This window comes from Medicago sativa, chromosome 6, assembly GCF_051527215.1.
Source record: "Medicago sativa cultivar Bolivia chromosome 6, Bolivia_mono, whole genome shotgun sequence".
NCBI classification, from domain to species: Eukaryota; Viridiplantae; Streptophyta; class Magnoliopsida; order Fabales; family Fabaceae; genus Medicago; species Medicago sativa.
Genome location: NC_140754.1, coordinates 97,787,264 through 97,814,551, shown reverse-complemented (window position 1 = coordinate 97,814,551; position 27,288 = coordinate 97,787,264). Strand labels below are relative to the sequence as shown.

At 36.1% G+C, this 27,288-nt stretch overlaps 3 protein-coding genes, 1 long non-coding RNA gene and 1 pseudogene across 4 annotated transcripts; 2 read left to right on the top strand and 3 right to left on the bottom strand.

Moving 5' to 3' along the window:
• The first annotated feature begins 8,134 nt into the window (after window positions 1–8,134).
• Window positions 8,135–10,289, top strand: LOC146918749 (uncharacterized). The gene is made up of 2 exons (XR_015014364.1): window positions 8,135–8,365; window positions 10,102–10,289. It is a non-coding gene; the product is annotated as an uncharacterized LOC146918749 (long non-coding RNA).
• Window positions 10,290–14,039: 3,750 nt separating this feature from the next.
• Window positions 14,040–14,699, bottom strand: LOC146918748 (uncharacterized). Its single transcript, XM_085717478.1, has one exon. It carries the CDS (start codon window positions 14,697–14,699, stop codon window positions 14,040–14,042), a length of 660 nt encoding a protein of 219 aa, XP_085573604.1.
• Window positions 14,700–18,162: 3,463 nt separating this feature from the next.
• LOC146918747 (uncharacterized) lies at window positions 18,163–18,471 on the bottom strand. The gene has a single exon (XM_085722083.1). It carries the CDS (start codon window positions 18,469–18,471, stop codon window positions 18,163–18,165), a length of 309 nt encoding a protein of 102 aa, XP_085578209.1.
• Window positions 18,472–23,472: 5,001 nt separating this feature from the next.
• On the bottom strand, window positions 23,473–25,793 carry LOC146918746 (uncharacterized). Its single transcript, XM_085722082.1, has 2 exons — window positions 24,583–25,793; window positions 23,473–24,358 (listed from the first exon to the last, which is right to left on the bottom strand). Exons 1-2 carry the CDS (start codon window positions 25,791–25,793, stop codon window positions 23,473–23,475), a joined length of 2,097 nt encoding a protein of 698 aa, XP_085578208.1.
• A 768-nt stretch (window positions 25,794–26,561) lies between these two features.
• Window positions 26,562–26,974, top strand: LOC146918745 (uncharacterized; annotated as a pseudogene).
• Window positions 26,975–27,288: the final 314 nt, after the last annotated feature.

Here is a 27,288-nt window from a genome sequence, read left to right as displayed (position 1 = left end):
TTATTTCTCTTAACCTGAAAAAATAATGAATATATATACAATGACTTTTGTACATATGAATAATATACAAACAACTTTTGAACTTTATCAACCAAACCAAATACTTAGACTCCTTAATGTGACTTTGACGTAACAAACATCGAAAAAGCTTAGACTTATTTCTAATTGTTATGTATAAAATCTGAACAAAAAATTAAAGTAATTAATAAAAAACAATATCAATAATCAATAAAATAATGCACTCCCTAGATATGATCTTCCGCACTATATAAGCCGCATATATCAATCATTTTTAGGAAATATATCAACCTAGCTTATGAACCGTAAATGCAAATCTAACATAAACATAAAAATAAAATGAAAGGAAGGAAGAGGGAGAACCATCTCAAATTAGAAAGAAAAAAAAAGAGAGAAAATCATCATCATCATATGATAAACCAAAAGGAAGAAGAAGGAGAACCATGCATATATATTAAGTTGCAGGATTTTTTTTTTTTGTTTAATTACATTAAGTGGCAAGAATTTTATCAGGAAAAAAATAAAACGTTCATTTTAGTTTTCATTAGTGTTTATAGAATTTATTAGGGTAGCATAAATTTTTAACGTTTAGGTTTAGGCCTGATTTTTTGGGTTTTTTCCCAAACTTTTCATGTTGACCGTAAATAATTTTGATTGATGCATATTCATTCTTTATGAGGACATATTATGGTGGGATATAATCATAATGTTCCACATATCCAAATATCATGTTATATAAATTAATTATTGAGGAAATGGGAAGGGAAAATCGATGCCTGCACTTCCAAATATCATCGGTTATAAATTTTTCATTTTCCAAATCCAAGAGGCTTGCTCATGTCATCATGGAATGCATTCAATTACGCAACGTTTACAGACATTAATAAAAAAAAACGTCTCAAACCATCAATTAAGTAACCTTTCCAATTCATTTGGACTCACTAAAATGTAAACACTATATCTCATTACTTTTTTTTTTCCGCTCAAAATGAAAATATATAGCTTGCCAATAAAAAAATAAAAACGTACACAGCTGGAGCATTGGATGGTTAAAACTTTCACTAATAATTTTAAATATAATGAAAGTTTGATAAGGGGCATAAACACCATGGAATATATAGCTTAATTCTAACCAAGTAACCTTTCTTTATTTCAAAGACGCATTTTGAATTAGGTGTAAGAATCAAAAGAATTATTTGCTTTTAATTTCATTCATGGTCCATGAAGTGCCAGTGAATATATTTCATTTACTTGGCCAAACTAATTGATAATGAAATCAAATCATTTCGCTTAAAGTGGTCAACCGTTCATGTTTCAGAATATAGTCATTACCACTTAAATTTCCATCAAAATCAAACTTATTATAGCTAGAGCCTCTTGAATTGTGCGGCTTTGAAACTGAATTGAGCTTCTTGAATTGTGCTTGCAGTGCATTAAATATGGGAACACCAAAGAGTTGGCGCCAATAGGTGTAGAATTAGGTTAGAATTAGGGTTTGCAACATTTCTTAACATTGTTATTGGTATTAGAAATAAGTTTGATTAAGAGATGTACCTAAATATTGAAAGATGGGGGTTCATATATATTATTTTCAAAAATAATATATATGAATAAATTAAAATAATATATATGAAAATAAATTCAATTGAAAGATGGTGAATTGGAGAGTTCATACATTCATATTGGGCCAATAAGAGGGGTTTCTATGCTTAAAATGGGAGTTGGTTCACACTCAGCTGATATGGGACTCTTGTTGTTTCTGCATTAATAATCATCTTCATTTGTTATCACTTGGTAGAATAGATCTGTAATACGGGCACTTATTTGCAACCTGCTCCTTCCTTTCGAATATATTATAAAAGAAATATCCAATTGATTTCATGTAGATTTTGCTTTCACCTTACATTAATAACTAATTTTTGGGCATAAGTGGAACTCTCTTATGCACTATAGCTGAAACAAATAAATTAAAGGTAACTACATGTGTCAATATCATGTCGGGATCCGAGACCAACATGTGTAGGACACCAGACAAACATTCAATCTAAAATGTGGCGTTACATAAGAGTAATAGTTAGTTACTAAGGTCCACCAACATAACTCTAGAATTTAACCTTGATTTTTTTGGCTACAGTATAGAACCTTGATAAAGTATAGCAATTTTTTTTTGTCCTGGAATTTTTTTTTGTCCTCTGAGTAACGAAGAAGGGTCATGAATTAGACAATATCCAGAAATGAAGTAATTAGATGAAGGGTCATTGGTTAGTCTTTATTTATGGGTACATAAACTTCATAGCAGGTACAAGGCCAATTATTATACTGGTTAAAAATAATTTTATATGGTAAAAAATCATTATCAGCTACCTACCATATCTTTATTTTATTTGTGTGTGTTTGATATCAAGTGGCATTTGTCCACTGCAATAATACTTACTGATTAAACTTCCTAATATATATGTTAAATTGTTCATTTGTGAAAAAATCAGTGATGTGCTTCATACAAAAACTTGTATCTAAATTCTAAAATATGTTGTCTTGTTATCAGGCTACCTAAATTTTTTTACTATCCATATAGCTTTTAGGAATGAATTAAGCGCAAAGAAAATTCTAAGACTAATCAATAACAATGTTAGATTCAACTGAATCAGATGATACTAAAAATGGAGAATATAATCTGAAACACAAGTCATCATATATATAATTAAGAAGAAATATATAAAATAGAACTTACTATTTTTGACTGTGACACATTGGTCATGCTTCATACAACAAGCATCTAGACCATCACAAGGTTTTTCACCAGGGCATCCACTATACAATAGTCCTCAGTACTTTCCATATCTCAACAATGGAGGCACTGTTCAATCCAATCAGCTCAATTTTCAAAAATAATATATATGAATAAATTAAAATAATTAAGAGATGTACCTACATATTGAAAGATGGGAGTTCATATATATTATTTTCAAAAATAATATATATGAAAATAAATTCAATTGAAAGATGGTGAAATGGAGAGTTCATACATACATATTGGGCTAATAAGAGGGGTTGCTATGCTTAAAATGGGAGTTGGTTCAGACTCAGCTGATATGGGACTCTTGCTGTTTCTGCATTAATAATCATCTTCCTTTGTTATCACTTGGTAGAATAGATTTGTAATACGGGCACTTATTTGCAACCTGCTCCTTCCTTTCGAATATATTATAAAAGAAATATCCAATTGATTCCATGTAGATTTTGCTTTCACCTTACATTAATAACTAATTTTTGGGCATAAGTGGAACTCTCTTATGCACTATAGCTGAAACAAATAAATTAAAGGTAACTACATGTGTCAATATCATGTCGGGATCCGACACCAACATGTGTAGGACACCAGACAAACATTCAATCTAAAATGTGGCGTTACATAAGAGTAATAGTTAGTTACTAAGGTCCACCAACATAACTCTAGAATTTAACCTTGATTTTTTTGGCTACAGTATAGAACCTTGATAAAGTATAGCAATTTTTTTTTTGTCCTGGATTTTTTTTTTGTCCTCTGAGTAACGAAGAAGGGTCATGAATTAGACAATATCCAGAAATGAAGTAATTAGATGAAGGGTCATTGGTTAGTCTTTATTTATGGGTACATAAACTTCATAGCAGGTACAAGGCCAATTATTATACTGGTTAAAAATAATTTTATATGGTAAAAAATCATTATCAGCTACCTACCATATCTTTATTTTATTTGTGTGTGTTTGATATCAAGTGGCATTTGTCCACTGCAATAATACTTACTGATTAAACTTCCTAATATATATGTTAAATTGTTTATTTGTGAAAAAATCAGTGATGTGCTTCATACAAAAACTTGTATCTAAATTCTAAAATATGTTGTCTTGTTATCAGGCTACCTAAATTTTTTTACTATCCATATAGCTTTTAGGAATGAATTAAGCGCAAAGAAAATTCTAAGACTAATCAATAACAATGTTAGATTCAACTGAATCAGATGATACTAAAAATGGAGAATATAATCTGAAACACAAGTCATCATATATATAATTAAGAAGAAATATATAAAATAGAACTTACTATTTTTGACTGTGACACATTGGTCATGCTTCATACAACAAGCATCTAGACCATCACAAGGTTTTTCACCAGGGCATCCACTATACAATAGTCCACAGTACTTTCCATATCTCAACAATGGAGGCACTGTTAAATCCAATCAGCTCAATTTTCAAAAATAATATATATGAATAAATTAAAATAATTAAGAGATGTACCTACATATTGAAAGATGGGAGTTCATATATATTATTTTCAAAAATAATATATATGAAAATAAATTCAATTGAAAGATGGTGAATTGGAGAGTTCATACATACATATTGGGCTAATAAGAGGGGTTGCTATGCTTAAAATGGGAGTTGGTTCATCTCAGCTGATATGGGACTCTTGCAGTTTCTGCATTAATAATCATCTTCCTTTGTTATCACTTGGTAGAATAGATTTGTAATACGGGCACTTATTTGCAACCTGCTCCTTCCTTTCGAATATATTATAAACGAAATATCCAATTGATTCCATGTAGATTTTGCTTTCACCTTACATTAATAACTAATTTTTGGGCATAAGTGAAACTCTCTTATGCACTATAGCTGAAACAAATAAATTAAAGGTAACTACATGTGTCAATATCATGTCGGGATCCGACACCAACATGTGTAGGACACCAGACAAACATTCAATCTGAAATGTCGCGCTACATAAGAGTAATAATTAGTTACTAAGGTCCACCAACATAACTCTAGAATTTAACCTTGATTTTTTTGGCTACAGTATAGAACCTTGAAAAAGTATAGCAATTTTTTTTTGTCCTGGAATTTTTTTTGTTCTCTGAGTAACGAAGAAGGGTCATGAATTAGACAATATCCAGAAATGAAGTAATTAGATGAAGGGTCATTGGTTAGTCTTTATTTATGGGTACATAAACTTCATAGCAGGTACAAGGCCAATTATTATACTGGTTAAAAATAATTTTATATGGTAAAAAATCATTATCAGCTACCTACCATATCTTTATTTTATTTGTGTGTGTTTGATATCAAGTGGCATTTGTCCACTGCAATAATACTTACTGATTAAACTTCCTAATATATATGTTAAATTGTTTATTTGTGAAAAAATCAGTGATGTGCTTCATACAAAAACTTGTATCTAAATTGTAAAATATGTTGTTTTGTTATCAGGCTACCTAAATTTTTTTACTATCCATATAGCTTTTAGGATTGAATTAAGCGCAAAGAAAATTCTAAGACTAATCAATAACAATGTTAGATTCAACTGAATCAGATGATACTAAAAATGGAGAATATATATGAAACACAAGTCATCATATATATAATTAAGAAGAAATATATAAAATAGAACTTACTATTTTTGACTGTGACACATTGGTCATGCTTCATACAACAAGCATCTAGACCATCACAAGGTTTTTCACCAGGGCATCCACTATACAATAGTCCACAGTACTTTCCATATCTCAACAATGGAGGCACTGTTAAATCCAATCAGCTCAATTTTCAAAAATAATATATATGAATAAATTAAAATAATTAAGAGATGTACCTACATATTGAAAGATGGGAGTTCATATATATTATTTTCAAAAATAATATATATGAAAATAAATTCAATTGAAAGATGGTGAAATGGAGAGTTCATACATACATATTGGGCTAATAAGAGGGGTTTCTATGCTTAAAATGGGAGTTGGTTCACACTCAGCTGATATGGGACTCTTATTGTTTCTGCATTAATAATCATCTTCCTTTGTTATCACTTAGTAGAATAGATCTGTAATACGGGCACTTATTTGCAACCTGCTCCTTCCTTTCGAATATATTATAAAAGAAATATCCAATTGATTCCATGTAGATTTTGCTTTCACCTTACATTAATAACTAATTTTTGGGCATAAGTGGAACTCTCTTATGCACTATAGCTGAAACAAATAAATTAAAGGTAACTACATGTGTCAATATCATGTCGGGATCCGACACCAACATGATGTAGTAGTTTTGCATCAAACAAGATAAGTATTTGTGTATCGTCTCCACAGGGAATAGTGCGATATCAAAGACAAGTCAACATCAATTATCATTCCAAGTATTAAGTGTACTTGTTTGTTTGAAGTGTAACTAGCTAAACTAAATTGCAAAAGTAAAAGTTGAGATAAATAAGGATTGAAACTTGTTAGGAGTAGAGTTCCTTAACCAAGCGTCACACATAACCTAATGATCCATACGAATTCTAGCTTTATAAACAAAATTATCACAATCATTTCTACAATATCCTTCGTGTCCAAAGCGATATCATTATCTCTAAGGTATCGTTTAAACATTCGTGTCCAAATCCCTTAAACGATCACAAAGACGATTGGATAACTTAATCGACCGTGTCCAGCCTGACTAAGTGCCCAAAAGCATTAAACTCTTGATTAAAAGTGATTATCAAAGATTACCAAAGATGTCGAGTAAGTTAACCTAAGATAGATTGCTACTCTAGGTCTAGATTCAAGAGTTCGTGTCTAAATCATCTTGAATCTCATTGAAAGCATTAGCAACAAGAATAACAACAATATTGAATATAATTTGCTAGAACCATATGTTGCAAGATCAAAAGATTACATGTTAGCAAGAATCAAGTACCTCTCATCCCAAGAAAGGATATTTAGCTACACATCATCATGGAAGCCTTGCAAGGATGGATTGAAAAGGAAAGATTCATTACACCTTGTGATGTCTCAACAAAGGAATAAGAATCCAACTTCCAAAATCACTCTCACTCTATATGATCTACCCTATTTCTCTCTAAGATATTAAAATAAAAAGCTAAGCAAAACTAAGAGTAAAAGATCCTAAAAATATCTAAGATGATCCCTACATAATATCTTCAAGGAATAGCAAGTGGGCATTTAATAGCATTCTGTTCTGCTTGAGCTCGCAGCTGCGAGCAGCTTCACTCCCACATGCGAGTGCTTCTTCTGGACCAATGAGCTGCTGCCACATCATAAATGAGGAGTCAAACCGCCCTAACTCGCAGTTGCGAGTAAATGAGCTCGCAGTTGCGAGTTGCTCGCATTGGCACTCGCAGTTGCGAGTTGAGTGCGAGTTGCTACTGCATCTTGGATCAGCTTCTGCCAAATTGCACTTTTTCATGATTTTTGGTCTTTGATCAGTGTCTTGGGGTGAATTCCTGCATAAAAGGATAGACTAAGATATATAAAGCGTAATAAGGCATTTAACACTTATTTCTCGGCTTTTCCTTCAATAACTTGCAAAACAAGTAACAAAAAGTGCTTAAAATATAACAAGAAAGTATCACTTCCTAGCACTTATCAAACTCTCCCCAACTTAACTCTTTGTTTGTCCTCAAACAAAAGATTGAAAATCAAGCAAGTTAAAAGAACAAGACACAAGTACAAAAGGCTTTGAACACTTTTTCAGTTGAATGATACAAAAATGAATGCGCGGGCAAGTCTAAGTTTCCAACTAATATAAAATTCTACTAAAAATATGAGATGAGTCCTAAGTACAAAGTTCATGTCAAATATTTCAAGACAATAATACATTTATTTACGAACCGCACCTAACACACTTCTTTGAAAGTAGATAAACAATCGAAAACAAATAAATGGGGGTTATGAACACACATCCGGCAATCAAGTTAACATTCCAATCAAGTTATGTGTCCATCCAAATATCATTTCAAAAAGCATAAAAACATGGATCAAAAGGTCTTTGAGGGTTATAACTTGGTTTGGCTACAAAAGAAATGTCATATGTTGTAACATCCCGCTCATCAGCTAATGGAAAATTCATCTGTTAAATGTATCAGAGGACTAAGATTCGTGGAAAGTGATTATGATGAAGAAAGTTAAGTACGACGAAAGATATTTATAAGTAATATCAGTTAAGCATGAGTTATGTATCAGGGTCAGGTAAACACGATTGAGACGAAGGGCATTTAAGTAATCTCGCTCAAGGGAGTATATAAGTGATTTGAGGGTGGAAAACCTCACAATTTCTTCCTCTTTCTCTCTCTAGGTTTTGAGAGAAAGAGTTCTCTCCTCCTTCTCTCTATCATGCACCCTCCCTTTCTTCTCTAATCAACCAAACTTCTTTCAAATCATGATCAAGCATGATTAAGCATGGCTTAGCAAGTAAGAAACAAGCAAAGGAAAGGATCAAAGCATGGTTTGGTGGGAAAGAACAAGAAATCAAGGAATGAAGCAAAGCTAGGGTTTGAAGCTAGGTATAGAAGGAAAGCAAGCAAACATGATTAGGTGAGTTCCATAGATAGATTACCCACCTTTGGGATTGATTAATCTTGTAGAAAATCATGATTTATGTTAGTTTAGTTTTTATGAAACCTTAGTACCCTAAGCCAATCCTAGTTGATTATATGTTAAAATTTGCCATGATATATGTTTAATTAAGTCTATACAAGTTGCTGGATGTGTTTGGTGCATTACAGGGTCAAATTGGACGAGTTTTGGGTCGAAAATGGCGAAAACTCGCAGCCGAAATCACCAAAAACGCAGAATTCGCAGCGCTGCGCCTGACCAAGGGCGCTAGGCGCCCAAAGTCAGAGAGCCCAGCGCTAGGCGCCCTCCCTCTGGCGCTAGGCGCCCCAGACAGGACAACGTTCGCGTTGTTCTGCGCTCGGGTGCTTGGGGGCAGTCGCGTGGGGGTCCGTAGCGATCGTTTCGAAGTGTTCTTTGACTGTTTTCACTTATTTTTTTCTACTGGAACAAACTTGGCTTTGTCAAAACATAAGATTTATAAACGACTTGGAATTGGGTTTTTGGCACTTTCGGTCTTTAGAAATTATTGAAAATTGCACACATCATCCAATGATCCTTGCATCGATAATCGTGGCAATCTTAGCATGTATTACAAGGATGGCTCAAGAGAGTTTAAGCATGATGGGGTAGCAATGAACTAAGAAAGGGAATGAACGTAGAGCCTCGGCTTAGCTAGTCGAGAAATAGAAAGATAGCATGAATGATAAGTATGACAAGTATAGGATATGTTTCCCTAGAATGATAAGACGCGAAGTGTATTCTCTTCGCATATGATCAAGTATGCCTTAGCAAGTATGAGTTACCGACAATCAGATCGATCAAGGTTCCGAGGTAAACATGTATGTATGATTATGTATAACTTATATGCACGACAAGACCATGATTAATATATGTAGGTGGCATGTCTCTTGCTATCCACATCAGCGGGATACAAGGGGTTCTCGTAATGAGAACGATTCAAGCCGTAAGGGACCCGCATGTCACCGAGTAAGCAAGACGTAGGTGTTCGTGTCTCTTGTTATCCACACCAGGGGGATACGGGAGGTTCTCGACCTAAGGGGGAACGGTTTAAGCCGCAAGGGACCCGCACGACACCGAGGGAGTCCGATGTACGTACATCGGTCATGTATGGGATTGATCTCGGGGTTACTCCACCCGGGACTATCCGTAAAATGAATCAAGATAATAACTGTTTGTTCAACGCTAACCTAATGAATGAACTTAGATACGTTTATGCACGATATGTTTATGTTATGTTTATGTAAGAATGAATTCATGCACGTTTATGTTTAAGAACAAGAGCATGAAATGCTATTAGACGATAGCAAGATATGTATAGGACAAGTAAAGAAAGCTATGCCCGTGACGACCTTAGGTTTCCCTAATCGTCCGGATTAGAATCATGTCATGAATATGTTACGTTATTTATGTTTAGGCCTTGTTACGTATAGCATACACTTGGCAATGCGGTTTAGGTTCCCTCAACCGCCATGACATGTATAGGTGAGAAGCCTATAACAAGTAAGATATGACTATGACGGCTTTAGTATGCACTACCGTCTAAGTTTGCAGGTCCCCACACACGTATAATCAACCGCCAGGTTGTAATGTAGACACGTGGTGACCGTAGGTTTTCCCTTGAGGTTACCTATAGCCTAGGAATTAGGGGAACTCACTGAGACATTATGTCTCATCCCAATCCTTATTTGTTTCAGATAAGCAGGATGTTTATGCATGTTCGGAGCCGGATGGATATTACTTCAGGGGTTCGTTCGTAAAGCTGCAGGACGTTATGGACATCAAGGATGTATTTTATGTATGAATCAGTTGTGTTGTATTATTATGTATACGAACGTAACTTGATGTAAATATTATTCATTCGAAGTTTTTTTTAATTGTTGTATATTTTAATGTATCCAGTACTAATATTAACGCTCGTGCCAGACTTTCTAGATACGTCTGGTATGGGTGTTACATATGTGGGGCAATTGAAATCAAAAAGCCTATCAAAGAGGAACATTCCTTGTATCAACCATTAAATTCCACAATCTTCCCTACCAAATCATTACAAACCCTTGGTGTTTACACAAGTTACACTTTTGATCTTGACAACTTATTCTATTTTTGGATTTTTCTTTCTTTTTCTTTTTTTTTTCTTTTTCTTTTCATGTACACATTGTTTTCTTTTCTTTTTCTTTTTGTATTTACAACACCATGTTGTCTTGATCAAAGATAAAATTACACCATTGTACTTGACAAAAGATTTACATCTACCTTCTCTCCCCAACTTGAATCAAAATACCCTATTTGAATGTTCCTCTACTCTAAGGCAAAAGGGACAAATAAACAATGAAATTTTAGGGTTCAACAATTAAAAACATATCAGAATTCTAAAGTGCGTCAAGAATGAACTGGATATTGAAAAATTTTAAGGGCATATTCATCAAGAATTGTGCTTATGAATTGACAGTTCATAATTGAGGACTCCGATTCATTTGGCTCAAGTGGGTTAGCAAGTACTCGCTCTTCTCACAAGGTAGGTTATTTATGGTCAAGTATGTTTCACTCAATAACAAAAATGTGCCTTGATCATATCCATGCCTTCACACAATTTAAAACAATTATTGGACTTAAAATAACACAATTGAGTTAAACAATGAATTCCGGTCTCCTTGCATATGTACAAACACTTGAGGTTTCCTCACTTTTAGGCTAGAACTAAGTGGTTCAAAAATAAATATATTATTGCGAAGAACTAAATGAAATTAAATTTGCACAAAGTACTCGTTCCATATTCGAGTAAAAACCTAGAAAACTGGAAACTTGTACCTTGGCTTTGCGCTTTAATCACAACTATGAATCATTATCAGTCATCTGAGAGTGGTACAAAAGAAACTTCCACAATGTTCAAATTAAAACAAAAATGGAATACTTAAAAATGCTAACACATAACCAAAATACTAATTAAACGATACTAATTAAAATACGAATATCACGATATTAATTAAAAAACAAATGTCATCATACATCAATATCCAAAATACTTAAACAAAGTACAAATAAAACAAAGTATGAGTCCATGTGCTAAAATGAAACAACAACCGAAACAAAATATTGTTCAAAGTTAACAAAAGAGAAAACAAATAAAAGATAAGGAAGACAGCAAGAATTTACTGAAAGCTTGATAATAAAATCACTCAAAAAGGACTAGCTTTCAAGTCTTTTCTTCCTCCTCAAGTTTGCATATCATCATCATCCGACCCATGATGGGTTGAAGTAGCACTGTGGACCAGCTCTGGATCATCTTGCTCATTACCATCACCTACATCTTCCTCCATGTTTGCATCCTCATGACCTGCAAAGTGTCCACCCCCTCCATAAGGACCTGGCATGCCCTCAGGCCAGTTGACATAAGTCTGAAAAGCGGGAGGGGTCATAAACTGATCCATGATCTCCTGAGGGTACCCGGACTGCTGCTGCATCAGATACTGAGACTGCTGGAAGTACATATTCGCACGGTTTGTGGCTTCCAGCATTTTCCAAGTGTGCATGTTGCTCTGATGTTGCCACTGAGCGTTGCTAGCAAAGTCAAAATCAGTCGTGGGTTGCTCGGAGTGTGAGGGAGGTGCCCTAGAAGATGAAGCCTTCTTGCTTTTACCTTTGCCCTTATCTTTGTCACTCCAAATCCAGCGGGTAATGAAAGCATCATCAATGGGGTTTTTGATTATTTCATGAAAATCAGTTGGCATCCGCATATGAGTGTATTTGATAAGACCCATGATTAAACCAGGAAAGGATAGACGGGTTTTTGGCTCACCATGGCCTTGAAGCACAACCAACTTTAGTTGCCAAGCAATGGTTCGGGCTATGTCTACCTTGATGCCTTTGAGAATGTAATAAATTAGTGGGCATACATCAACGGTGCAATCAGTCATATGGCTGTTAGGTTTGACATTGTGGAGGATGAACCGAAAGATAAGTTTGGTCGGTGGTTTCATGAGTTTGTATTGGGAAATATGTTCTCTCCCCGCATCACTTAAGTCATACCTTTCCCCCTCTAACATAATGAACCTTTTTATTTCCTCATGGGTGTCATCATCTAGAAAGCCCAAGTTTTGCTTGTTATGAAAATCATCTATCCCATTCTCAGTCTCAACATCCAGATCGAAAGGGTTTCCTAAATATGTGTTTATAGCATCCCGATCAAACCGGATTTTCCGACCTCTCACAAAGGTTTCAAAGGTGAATAGGTCGGTTTGGGGATTCTCTGGAAGGGCGTTAGCATAAAACTCACGCACCAACTCAGCATTGATTTTGGTTATCGGGTTGAGAAGTCTGGTCCACCCTTGCTCAAGGAAAAGTTGGTGAAAGTTGCCATATGGTCCATCGGATTTGATTTGAAAGACCCTCTCCAACCACATGGTTTGTTTGAGCAACTCATTGTAACGATTCTGATGGTACCTAGACCTAAATTTCTCCATATCAAAGGACTGATTTTGGGGTGGGGGTTGAGGTACGGATGACTCGCCTTGCTTTCGCTTACCCGTGTTAACTCTTTTTGGTGCCATGCCTGCAAAACAACTAGGAAAATACCATACAAAATAGAATATATAATTAAAGACCAGTATGGAACATTAAAAATCAAATGCATGATGAAACAGTTGAGAAACACAGAAACATGCAGCAGGTTCTGCTATAACTCGCAGTTGTGAGCAGTTGCACTCGCAGTTGCAAGTTCAGTGAATACTCGCAGATGCGAGTTGATTCACTCGCAGTTGCGAGTTACCCAGAAAAGTGCAGAACTCAAATTTTTTTTCAAAATTTCCTCAATGCCATAATGTTCTAACTCTTTACAAAGCATTTTTGACCCTAGTATTGATAAAGATAAGAGCAAAATCATGAATTAAGCTTGAAATTCGAATTGGTCCACAAAAATCCTAATTTTATGAAAAAAAATTTACAAAAGGGTTAACCCAAAAACTGTGGATACGAATCTGTGGATTCTTTGCATGATTTTGGCTTATCTCAATCATGTGGGTATTATTTTCGCATGGCTTTTGAATCAACAGAACAATCATCTACCCTAGGGTTTCATGCATACATTCAAGAATTAGAGTTAAAAGTACAAGCAACGAACCTGAATATGAAGAAATACACACACAGAAATGATAAGCAATGAAATCGACTTGATTTGAATTGAATTAGTCTCAGAAGCTTTAGGGTTTGTTTTTGTCTTTGAGAGAAAAATTTTGAGTTTTTGGGAAGAAAGAGATTTGAAACCGAAAATGATAGGGTAAATGTTGGTAAAGGGTGGTTACAAGCAATTAATGAGGGAATTAGTGGCTTTGAATTTTGTAACTGCTAGAACTGCAGCTACTCGCAGATGCGAGCAACTTTACTCGCAGATGCGAGTGATTTGGTGGTCAACGCAGTCAATTACCACTTTGCTCGCAGTTGCGAGCTGTTTTACTCGCAGTTGCGAGTTATGACTTTCCAGAATTTTGCTCTCTGTTTGGCTTCTGTTTTGGGATGTTGTGATGCATGCACATGACTCTAATATCTAATTATGCATTAAAACAATAAATGGACTTACAAAGTTGGGTTGCCTCCCAACTAGCGCTTGTTTAACGTCGTTAGCTCGACGCCTTTTCCGTTAGGGTGGCCAAAATGAGACGGATAACACATCATCTTTTGAAACCCTACGTTTTGGTAGGAATTCCATGAACCTTAGGAACAACTGACTTGGAGTCCATAACCTCCCTAACTTTGGTTTATTGAACAAGGTGCAAATCTCATCAATTACCCGATCGATTTCTACCTTGTTCATCTTCTTCCCCCTTACTTCCATTAAGTCTTCCTTGATTAGTAACCGTTCCTTTTTCTCAACCCCCATTACTTCTTCAATATCAACCGTTTTGATCAGTTCAATATTTGGCCTTTCTTGAGGAAGTTCTTCTTTGTGTGGTGCACCACATTCTTCTAATGTTGTAACTTCCTCATTTTGAACAACAACTTCTTCAACAATCTCTTCGACTCTCTCAAACATATTTGGATTATTTTCTTGTTCTCCAAGAGTGGATTGATTGTTGGCTTGGTTATCCATGATTTGTGCTTGAATCAACTCAATTTGAAGTGATAAATTCTTCAATCTTTGGTTGGTATCTTGCATGTTTATCATGGATTGTTGCATGAAGACATTCAAAGTATTTTCTATCACCGAATATCTTTCATCTTCATAAGAATGTTGCTGATACTGTTGATATGATTCATACTCGAGTGGAGTGTAGAAGTTATTATAACCATGATCAGCCATGATTGTGGCTAAGTGATGATCCTAAAACGGAAACAACTAACAAGAAACTCTTCTTTGTTTATCACCAAGGGGTTAGTATAAACAACTATAAAATAAAGAAAACTATTTACGGATTATGTACGAATGCTTAAAATGATAAATCAATCGTACTATCTATGATATATAAACACCATTCCCCGGCAACGGCGCCATTTTGATGTAGTAGTTTTGCATCAAACAAGATAAGTATTTGTGTATCGTCTCCACAGGGAATAGTGCGATATCAAAGACAAGTCAACATCAATTATCATTCCAAGTATTAAGAGTACTTGTTTATTTGAATTGTAACTAGCTAAACTAAATTGCAAAAGTAAAAGTTGAGATAAATAAGGATTGAAACTTGTTAGGAGTAGAGTTCCTTAACCAAGCGTCACACATAACCTAATGATCCATACGAATTCTAGCTTTATAAACAAAATTATCACAATCATTTCTACAATATCCTTCGTGTCCAAAGCGATATCATTATCTCTAAGGTATCATTTAAACATTCGTGTCCAAATCCCTTAAACGATCACAAAGACGATTGGATAACTTAATCGACCGTGTCCAGCCTGACTAAGTGCCCAAAAGCATTAAACTCTTGATTAAAAGTGATTATCAAGGATTACCAAAGATGTCGAGTAAGTTAACCTAAGATAGATTGCTACTCTAGGTCTAGATTCAAGAGTTCGTGTCCAAATCATCTTGAATCTCATTGAAATCATTAGCAACAAGAATAACAACAATACTGAATATAAATTGCTAGAACCATATATTGCAAGATCAAAAGATTACATGTTAGAAAGAATCAAGTACCTATCATCCCAACAAAGGATATTTAGCTACACATCATCATGGAAGCCTTGCAAGGATGGATTGAAAAGGAAAGATTCATTACACCTTGTGATGTCTCAACAAAGGAATAAGAATCCAACTTCCTAAATCACTCTCACTCTATATGATCTACCCTATTTCTCTCTAAGATATTACAATGAAAAGCTAAGCAAAACTAAGAGTAAAAGATCCTAAAAATATCTAAGATGATCCCTACATAATATCTTCAAGGAATAGCAAGTGGGCATTTAATAGCATTCTGTTTTGCTTGAGCTCGCAGCTGCGAGCAGCTTCACTCGCACATGCGAGTGCTTCTTCTGGACCAATGAGCTGCTGCCACATCATAAATGAGGAGTCAAACCGCCCTAACTCGCAGTTGCGAGTAAATGAGCTCGCAGTTGCGAGTTGCTCGCATTGGCACTCGCAGTTGCGAGTTGAGTGCGAGTTGCTACTGCCTCTTGGATCAGCTTCTGCCAAATTGCACTTTTTCATGATTTTTGGTCTTTGATCAGTGTCTTGGGGTGAATTCCTGCATAAAAGGATAGAGTAAGATATATAAAGCGTAATAAGGCATTTAACACTTATTTCTCGGCTTTTCCTTCAATAACTTGCAAAACAAGTAACAAAAAGTGCTTAAAATATAACAAGAAAGTATCACTTCCTAGCACTTATCACAACATGTGTAGGACACCAGACAAACATTCAATCGGAAATGTCGCGCTACATAAGAGTAATAGTTAGTTACTAAGGTCCACCAACATAACTCTAGAATATAACCGTGATTTTTTTGGTTACAGAATATAACCTTAAAGTATAGCAATTTTTTTTTGTCCTGGAATTTTTTTTTGTCCTTGGAGTAAAGAAGAAGGGTCATGAATTAGACAATATCCAGAAATGAAGTAATTAGATGAAGGGTCATTGGTTAGTCTTTATTTATGGGTACATAAACTTCATAACAGGTACAAGGCCAATTATTATATTGGTTAAAAATAATTTTATATGGTAAAAAATCATTATCAGCTACCTACCATATCTTTATTTTATTTGTGTGTGTTTGATATTAAGTGGCATTTGTCCACTGCAATAATACTTACTGATTAAACTTCCTAATATATATGTTAAATTGTTTATTTGTGAAAAAATCAGTGATGTGCTTCATACAAAAACTTGTATCTAAATTCTAAAATATGTTGTCTTGTTATCAGGCTACCTAAATTTTTTTACTATCCATATAGCTTTTAGGATTGAATTAAGCGCAAAGAAAATTCTAAGACTAATCAATAACAACGTTAGATTCAACTGAATCAGATGATACTAAAAATGGAGAATATAATCTGAAACACAAGTCATCATATATATAATTAAGAAGAAATATATAAAATAGAACTTACTATTTTTGACTGTGACACATTGGTCATGCTTCATACAACAAACATCTAGACCATCACAAGGTTTTTCACCAGGGCATCCACTATACAATAGTCCACAGTACTTTCCATATCTCAACAATGGAGGCACTGTTAAATCCAATCAGCTCAATTTTCAAAAATAATATATATGAATAAATTAAAATAATTAAGAGATGTACCTACATATTGAAAGATGGAAGTTCATATATATTATTTTCAAGTCCTCTAACGCACTGTCATTCCAGAACGGAAATGATGCAAAATCTGATGAATTTGAATCCTTAACATCCGCTGCGATTCATTTGGTTTGGACAAATCATATTTTGACATCCCCAACAGGTCCAATTCATCTCCTCCTCTTTAAATTCATATTTATCATGTCACATTTTCTCATTCCCAAATGTACAATTACAATTAATACTAATATTGTTTGAATTTACCTTGTCACGTCCTTGACTCTTGTGTTATGTATTTCATTCAAATCCTGACGAGAAGAATGAAGCTAAAAGAGCGATATAAATTTTTCATGACGTAATTTATTTAAGATACTATAGCATTGAAATAAAAAAAAAAATGTTTCACGAAATTACAAAAATATAAAAATGTGGCTGCTTCAAAGTTTGCATAATTTTTTTTATCATTGAGACAGAGAAATGCTACCAACGTTCTTTTAACAATCACTCTTTTATTTGTTAAAATTCACATGAATTCTACTATTTTATGTGAAATTTATTTTAAAAGAATGAGACATACGTTGATTTTATCCAATAAAAAAATGAGTTAGGCCAACAAGTGTCCTGAATGCATTGTTTAAAGAATACATAAAATAGTTTTTTCTTCTTGAAAATACAAATCAAGAACATGTCAAAGTTATAAATACATCATTTCTTATGTAAAAGTAGCTTCTTTTGGGTTCTTAGACAATGTCTTGTAAACATTTGTTAGCATTTTCCTAAAGAACTAGTGTCAGAGCATGTGTTGAAAATATAGTGTTCTTAACACTACTCTTAAATTAAAACATGTATGCATTTCAGAAGTATAATATGGTGTTTTGGAACCCACTTAGTAATACTAATTGTGTATGAAACTCAAAGTCAGGTCTTTAAAAAGAAAGGTATTTTTTTTTTTTTTGGTTACAAGGGAAAAAGAAGGGAAAAAGAACAGGAAAAAAAAAATAAGAAGAAAAGGGACGAAACTAGCTAACCCCTAGGGAAATAGGTTCCCCAAGCATCATTCCTAATGAGTGGTAACAACCCTTCCGGAGGTGAAACATAAGTAGTCAACACATAATCTGAAGTAGCTCCTAACTTAGCAAGAAAATCAGCACAATAATTCCCTTCACGAAGAGTGTGTAAAACAGAAGTATTGCTGAGGTTGAGCAGGTCTTTGATATGTTGAATAAGGGTGGCATAGATATGAAACTTCAAGGGAGACCCATTTATGAGACTAACAGAATGTAGGGAGTCTGAATAGCACACAAAATCAGTAATACCCAAAGCTCTAACCATGTGTAAACCATTGAAAATGGCAGAAAGCTCAGCAAGAAGAATATCATCAGAGTTAGCAATGTATCATGAGAAGCCAGAGATAAAGCCACCAGTGTGGTTTCTAAGGAGGCCACCAAAACCGGATCTTTGAGGATTTCCAAGACAGCTCCCGTCGACATTGAAAATGTAACAATTATGATTACAACAATTCCATTTAACTACACTATCCACGTCCGCAACATGAGAAGAATGAGGGAAAGAGGCGTGGTTAACAGCAATGGAATTGTGAATATTGAAAGCAAGGCGAGTGAGAGACCACTCTTCATTGTTGAGGCACATAAGGTTGCGATGACGCCACACCCACCAAAGACCAGTAGAGAAGGCAAGAGAAAGAGGGCCTGTAAGACCATTTTTCAACCAAGCATGCGTGTTATTTTCGGCGAAGAAATCATCAGTGCCGAAACCAATATGCCGCCAAACTTTAGAGGAGTGCAGGAAGTCGCGGATACAATGAAGAAGGGTCTCATCATGCTGACCGCAACGAGTACACAAGGCAGAATGGGAGATATTCCTATGACTTAATAAAGAAAGAGTTGGGACAGCATCATGACAGGCCAACCAGACAAGGAATTTGTACTTTTTCGGGAGATGCAATTTCCAAATCCAAGACCAAGAATGAGGGGGAATGGCATTAGTACTAACCATAGATTGGGAGAGAAGCCATTCGTAACCTTTTTTTTTTGCTGTGTAGACTCCATTTTTGTTGCTGGACCAAATAGCAGAGTCTTCGATTGCTTCATTAAATCGAGCATTGAGGTTGTTTATATTGTCAACAACCTCGGGAGGTAACATGGTGTAGAGAATATTAGTCTGGGGAGCTGGGCTATTGAGAACATCCTTGACGGTTAGGTGAAGATCATGAATATCGACAAACGGGACAACAGTGGCTAGAATACCTGTCAAGTTCCAATTAGAGAACCAAAAGGATGAAGCACCGTTACCATGCCTCCAAGAGAAGCCATCAGAGAGAATGTTTTTAGAACGGATGATGGCTGCCCAAGTAGGGGAGCAACTCGGATGAGCGGTGGCAAGAAGAAAGTGGGGGGTGATGTAAGATTTTTCCTACATGTCATATAACTATGTACACGTGAGTATATATAGGATCGTTTCCACAGGGAGTTACGTTTATTATAAGCATTTTCGCAATAGTTCACATTAAGGGTTTGGATATAATTTGTTTGTTTGTAACACTATATCCATAGATTACAAAAGTAAAAACGAGAGGGTATCGAACTATTTCGCTTGCGGTATAAGATAACGAGCAAGCATAACAGCAGCAATCTCTCAATCGATTAACAGATTCTAGCTTTATAACCAATATTATTACAATCATTTCTACAACATCCTTCGTGTCCAAAGCGACATCGTTATTTCCAAGTTAGCGTTTAAACATTCGTGTCCAAATTCCTTAAACGATAACAAAGTCGATCGGATAACTTAATCGACCGTGTCCAGCCTGATTAAGTATCCGAAAGCATTAAAAGCTTGATTAAAAGTAATTATCAAAGGTTTTCAAACTTGTCAAGAGTGATATAACATAAGATAGATTGTTATTCTAGTTCTAGATTCAAGAGTTTGTGTCCAAATCATCTTGAATCTCTTTGAAAGCATTAAAAGCAAGAATAACAACAATATTGAATCATTAAGCTAGAACCTTATATATTAAAAGATCAAAAGATTACATAATAGCTTGATAGTTACCTCAATACTACAAAGAAGGTGATAGTTACCCATAGACATGTAAACTAATGCAAGGAATGAAGGAAAGATGAAGATTCCATGCCAAGATCCTTGATGTCTCAATGAATCTAGGGTTGAATCTACTCCTTAATCACTTGCTTTGTGTTTCTCTCTATGAAATAGCTCTAACCTCTCTCTAGAAATGTATAAAATGTTTCAATGGAATAGTGAATACCTAAAAGAGAGGTAAAAATGCTATTTAAATGGCCTGTGTTTTTGCACCTGCGCTAATAGCGCAACTCACGCTAATAGCGTGGTAAGGCGGCTTATAATCTGGCCAATAGGAGTGTGCCACGTTGGCCCTGCCCTGCTGCTACGCTCCAGCCACGCCATTAGCGTAGCTCTCTGGAGTATTTACGCTAATAGCGTAGATTACGCCAATAGCGTAATTCTTCATGGTCTGCTACGCTCCAGGTACGCATATGGCGTAGCTCTCTGGACAATGTACGCTAATAGCTCAGTATACGCTAATAGCGTAGTCTTCAAGAGTGCTCCAGATCCTACACCCCAGGTACGCTAATGGCGTATCTCTCTGACCTTGGCCATTTCTTCATCACGCTAATAGCGTAGGACACGCTAATAGCGTGGGACCTTGAACTTTGACGTTTCTTGCTCCTTGCTTGTATTTTCCTGCACAAAAAGGGTAGAATAAGGCTCAAAAGCATAAATGACATATTTACACAATAATTGGAGTTTTCCATAAAGAATCTTGCAAAACAAGTCACTAAAATGCCTAAACTCCCATATGAAATATATCACTTTTAAACACTTATCAGGGGGCGGTTAAGTACTTATAAGAAAGAAGTTGAACCCATAATTTTGTAGAATGCTGAATCATGTCCCAAACTAATTTACCGAGGAGACAAACGTTAGTTCTTCTAGCTGTGCGAATTCCCAAGCCACCCATGATTTTAGGCTTAGCAATTTTTTCCCAAACAACCAAATGAATACCTTTTCCATTTGAGCCTCGCCAAATGAAATTTCTTGTTGTTTGATCAATGCTATCACAAATACTTTGAGGAAGGCAATTTATCTGCATATAGTAAGAAGGAATAGAAGATAAAACAGAAGAAGCTAAAGCAAGTCTACCCGGTTTGTTGAGGAGCTTATTCTTCCAAGAAGATAATCTTGTTTGCATTTTCTCAATTATAAAGAGAAAATCATCTTTCTTGGGGTGGCCTTTAATGAGAGGAAAACCCAAATACTTGTCAAGAGATGTAGTACTGCGGATGCCGGAGATGGAATTAAGGGTAGTGATCTTGCTTTGAGGTGTGCCTAAGAATAAAGAGCCCTAGACTTATGAAGATTAATCTTCAAACCTGAAGCCTTGCTGAAACGATCAAACAAATCGCGGATGACTCTAAGCTGGGAGTCACGAGCTTTGGTGAATAAGAGAACATCATCAGCAAAGAGAAGGTGAGATAGCTTAGGCCCCGGATTAGAGATCTGGATTGGATCCCAATTTCCTTGATGGACAGCGTTGACGATGGCGGTAGAGAGCTTTTCCATACAAAGAATAAAAAGGTAGGGGGATAGAGGATCTCCCTGACGGAGGCCATGAGTAGGCTTAAAAGGAGGCAACTTGGTTCCATTCCAAAGAAGAGAGAAACTAGAAGAAGTAACAGTGCATGATAAGAGTAATAGTAGCATCTGGGAACCCAAAATCTTGTAGACAAGAACGGAGGAAATCCCAATTGACATTGTCAAAGGCATTTTCCAAATCAAACTTAAAAGCCACATAACCCTCCTTTTTTCTTGGACCTGCGCATGAAATGAATAATTTCCTGCAAAACAATTGCATTGTCAGTAGTGCCCCTACCAGGCAGGAAACTGCTTTGGTATGGACCAATAATATTGTTGAGAATAGGCCTAAGGCGATGAACAAGGATTTTGGTGATGATTTTGTAGATGATATTGCAAAGGCTAATGGGCCGGAAGTCTTTATATGTGTTGGGGTGATCGACTTTGGGGATGAGGGCTATAAGCGTGTCTGAGATGGTGGGGTCAAAATGGCCGGTGTGGAAGGTTGATTGAACAAGGTTGAAAACATCATCTCCAACTATGTGCCAATACTGCTTAAAAAATATGCATTGAAACCCATCAGGACCAGGGGCATTGTAAGGCTTCATGGAGTTAAGGTGATAAAGGATAAAAAAAAAGGTTGTTATTTCAGTTTTGTATTTTTGTGAATGTTGGATAAAATATGATAATAAAAAGTCAAGAATGGTGGAAATAGACAAAGATGGTAACCAAACAAATTCTCAATCCAAGGAAGATGTTTAATTTGGTAGAGGATCGCTACAAGAAACGTGGTTTCTTGATAAGATCAATGCATGGTTCAATCCAGAACCAAAAAGAAGCAAAGCTTCACAACACACAGTGTTTTTTTTAATCAAAATTCTCTATCTTTTTTCATTATTTTCGCCCCCTTTATATAGGAAATAGGCTTGGATGCTGAAAAGCTTACAAACATAGCATAATTAGTTTTATAACTCCTAGGTGGCTAGTTATTACAAAAGAGGTTACAATTTAATTGGATCTTTAAAGTTGGTGGCTGATCAATGCATGAGGAGGTTAGATATTCATTTGCACATTGATTTGTGAAGGCTTATTATGTCTAGACGTTACAATTCCACAAACACCACTTTTAATTCTTCAGCGTACACACTTAAACCACGTCTTCAACTTACAGCTCATTCAACACCATTAAATATTCCGAATTTTCTCTTGAGTCCAACAGACGAAATGTAGAAAATTTCGTAAGCTTTCCAACGAGTTAAAGATCACCTCAAACGAACATCCAGAGCTCCAGATATATCCAAAACAAGACAGACATATCATGACCTACGAAAATAAAACTTTGAACCCAAAATTAATTTGGTTCTTTTATTCCACAATGATTTTATTATTCTTTTCAAGAGAGAGAATTTTAGGATCACATCGTAAGGGCAATTGTTACTTCTTTTTTTGTTATGGGACAAGTGAGGGAATTCCTATCGGCTTCATCAAGAGTAGGATGGCTGCCTTCATTGAACGCATGATTACGGTGATGATGTTGATTACCGCAGAAAAGGTTTTTAAAATATTTGAGGGCCTCTTCTTGGAGAATATCATTATCGGAAGACCATAAACCATTGGGAAGCCGAAGCTTGTGGATTTTATTCCTCTTTCTTCTAATGATGGTCTGAGCATGAAAGAAGGAACTATTTTTGTCACCAAATTTCACCCATTGATCACAGGATTTTTGGTACCGATGCATTTCCTCTTGAAAAAGAATGTGTTGTATTCTTGCTGAAGCTCTTTTTCTAGTTGGACATGTCGAAGGGAGTCAACTTGCTCAAGATACTTTTGGAATCCCTTAAGCCTATTCTCCACTCTCTTCTTTCTTCTGAAGATGTTACCAAAAACTTCCTGGTTGAAAATGATAGAATGGTCTCTAACCTTGCAAAGGGCGCTGCTAATGTTATGGTTAGATGCTCTCCAGGCTCTATCAACCAAGTCAGCATAATCCTCATGATCAATCCAAGTGGCTTCAAAGCGGAATGGCCTATTACCTCTGGCTATAGGAAGACCACCAAAGCGGAGAAGGAGGGGGTTATGATCAGAGTGTAACCTGCAAAGGACCTCGACAAAAGCTTCAGGAAAAGCAAGATGCCAGGCTACATTAGCTAAACCTCTGTCAAGCTTTTTGGATATAATACGAAGACCATTGTTGTTGCGGTGCCAAGTGAATCGACTTCCTATGGTAGTGAGGTCGAGTAGATTACAGTTGTCCATGAAAATTGAGAAAGTGATGGCTCTTGTTTGGTTAAAAATTCCCCCTCTTAGGTCACCAGGGCGAAGTGTCTCATTGAATTCCCCTATGAGCATCCAAGGGCTAGTTATGTGATGGCTGATGGAGGTAAGGTGAGTCCAGAGGTTGGGGCGCAGAGTTGGATTCGGGCTGGCATAAATACAAGTACATGTGGTAATGGAATCGCCACTTTGGATAGTGAAGGCAATGGAGGAATTGTTGAGGTCAATAACAGTAGTAGTAGAATAGGCAACTGCATTTTGGAGAAGCCAGATACCCCCAAAATGACCTTGAGCTTCAACAATGTGAATAGGACTGAACCCATTAATTGTAAAGAAACAACTTAGCAGAAGGGACATGAGTTTCATAAATTGCAAGGAAAGTAGGATTATGCTTTCTGATCAAATCTTTCAGATGTCTTCTTGAGTTGTTATTATGAGCCCCTCTAATATTCCAAGAGAGGATTGAGATGTTAAAGAGAACTTCCATAATTAACTGACAATCTAAAAGAAGCAAAAGGGAAAAGAGGATTAAGTTACCATGTCCTCCTCCAAATGAACAGCTTTTTCATGATTTTCGTTACTGATAGAGAAATTTGCAACATCAGGTTCAACATTAGTTTGGCCAGGGGGACAACATGCATGTTGGAATTTTTAGCAAAATCCAGGATGTTAATGGTTTGCGTGTGGGTCTGAAGAAGTGTGGAATTGGCAGGGGTAGTTTCGGTAAAAATGGAGGCAGGTTTGGATTTGTCGTTATGTGGGTGAGTAGCTAGAGCCACGTGGCTAGGTGGGGTAGGGACCTGCTTCATACGAGGAAGAATCATGGGGGAATTGTTCTTCTTGGGATCGGTTTTAGGTGGGGCCACAATAGGAAAAAGGACAGGTTCATGAGTGAAGGAGTCCGGGCGCCGTCTTTTGGGGTCAGTAACTGACTTGTTGGCTCGGCTGATGTCATTTGGGTGGGTCCTAGGTGGCAGCTTAGCTTGAGGGGTCAAGGGTTTTGGTTGGTGGGTCAATTGAGAGAGAACATTAAATCTGTTTGATTTTTGTGTAACGCTTTTTGTACTTGGTTGGCTGGGATTTCTCTTCTTTCTTGTAACCACAAGCCAATCACCATGCAGATCTTTTGTCCCTTCATCATTGCTAATAATTCCATCCTTTTCAGTTTGCGACGCATTTAATTCTTGATTAATTTGTTGATTCTGAATTAAATGTGAATGAGCAGTGTCGTCGGTGCGGTGGTTCTGCTGACTTCCAGTATCTTGCTGGTGGTCTGCGGCGGCGTAGGGTGTATGTGTGGTGGGTGTGATGCTGCAATTTCTCCCTAAATGTCCGTAACAGCCACAAGTTGTGCAAATAAGATGGAGACCTTCGTATTGAACTTTGTACCAGTGGCCATTAACCCAAATTTTCCCAACCACGGGCATTGTGAGGTCAATTTGAACACAAACTCTAGCAAACTTTCCCCTTTCCACTTTGAGTGTGTTTGTGTCAAACTTAACAGGGCGGCCTAAAGCAGATGCCATTGCTAAAAGAAAGCTTTCATCATAATAAACAAGGTTTAAGCCTGGAAAGCGTACCCAAACGACTGTTCTTTCAATTTTTGCATTTGGTGAAGCGAATTCCGGGGACCAGTGTGAGACAGCCAAGCAATGATCGAAGATTAACCAGGGACCACCCGAGATTACTTTCTCCTTATCAGCCACTTGGTCAAATTTCACCATATAGAAACCATTATCGTTGTCCATTATTTCGAAGCCCCCTTGGAGTTTCCAGGTTTTGTGAAGACGGTCTTTCATGGTGTTGTAACCGAGATTTTTACCCAGCAGCTTGACAACAAGGGCATCTTTCCACGGTGTGCAAAGTTCTTGGAATGTTTGTGGTTCAAGGTAGACTTTCGGAAGGAGGCGGTTGCCATTTTCGAGTTCAATTTTTAGAACAATTAAAAATATACAAAGAAATATGAATATTGACCCAAAATTCAAAGCAATGGAAAGAGAGTAAAAACACAATGAAAATAGAAGAGTAGAGTTGTTCCAAAAGTTATTCTAAAATTATCTAACAAATATTATTTCTTTAATAAAAAAAATGACCATAAGAGATGTTATTAGATCATCACTTGTTACTTGTTAGCATTTAAACAAAACAAAAATCACTTCTTTGCAGGTTCCAATATTTTTCTGTGAAATTCAAAGTTTAAACTCGAGTCAAACATACTGCAATCCTAACAAATTGTGTTATACTCATTTTGTTTTTAAATACAAGTTGCAATTAATCACTTCATACATGTTAAGACACAACTTTAATTACTGATATATTTAATTATCACGAGGACAAATAAATAAAGCATATTATAAAAATGCTACATAAATTTTGAAGGAGAGAGTGTACCTACGGGTGGCACTTTGGTGACATTAATGTCACCGTGCCATTGCATCTGGACCACACATTGCCATTGCCATTGCATCTGGACCACACAACACATCTAATGTCACCCAATGTGTGGCCCAGATTTAATGTCACACAAGTATTTCCCGTGTACGTACCAAATTAGATTGATATAAATAGAAAGCTTAGTCACATCACATGGTATGTGACTTGCGTGGCCTATTCTAATTTGTAGTAAGCAAAGAAAACAAAAAGAGAAACAAAGATGGCGGTTTGAACGTCCCCTTCTTTCCCAACGTCGTCGGGTTGTTTCTTCTCGCCTTTTCTGAAGCGGCTACGGAGCAGGAAGAGGGTTGCCAAGAAAGTGGTCGAACCTGATTATACATCGGAGCTGGAGACAATTGGTCTGTGGTCGTTTTCGTCGACTACTACTAAGTCCTTATCACCGTTCCGGCGGCCTTCAACTGTGTCGTCTTCTGTTGCGTCGTCACCGCCGCAACCCATTGATGATGCTGAATGGGATGGGTTCGGTCTTTTTTGAATCAATAGTTTGGTTTTTAAGTTATCATGTTTTTGGGTTAGAGTTTGTGGGCTAAGGACGAAGAAAACATATATATAGTTTAAAAATAGAGGTTTTTTAGGCTTACCTTTGAAAGGAATTGTGGGTAATTTATCGATGATCATCTTATGCAAATTATCCACATAATTAACTTTGTAAGTGATCAATTACCTTATGAGTAATAGTAAATATCTTAGTCCACAAGTTTGCAGTTTCAATTGACAAAAATATCTTAGATCATAATCTGACAAAAATACTAAAATTATTAGAGCAAACGTCATGATCGAAATTTGAAT

Bases quoted from the DNA above. Each gene is read 5' to 3' on its own strand.
- LOC146918747 (XM_085722083.1), bottom strand. From the start codon at position 18,471: ATGGTTAGAGCTTTGGGTATTACTGATTTTGTGTGCTATTCAGACTCC.
- LOC146918748 (XM_085717478.1), bottom strand. From the start codon at position 14,699: ATGGCTGATCATGGTTATAATAACTTCTACACTCCACTCGAGTATGAA.
- LOC146918746 (XM_085722082.1), bottom strand. From the start codon at position 25,793: ATGGACAACGATAATGGTTTCTATATGGTGAAATTTGACCAAGTGGCT. The intron at 24,359-24,582 runs GTAACTTAATCC...TAATGGGTTCAG, and splicing joins TTCATTTGGAGGAGGACATG to TCCTATTCACATTGTTGAAG.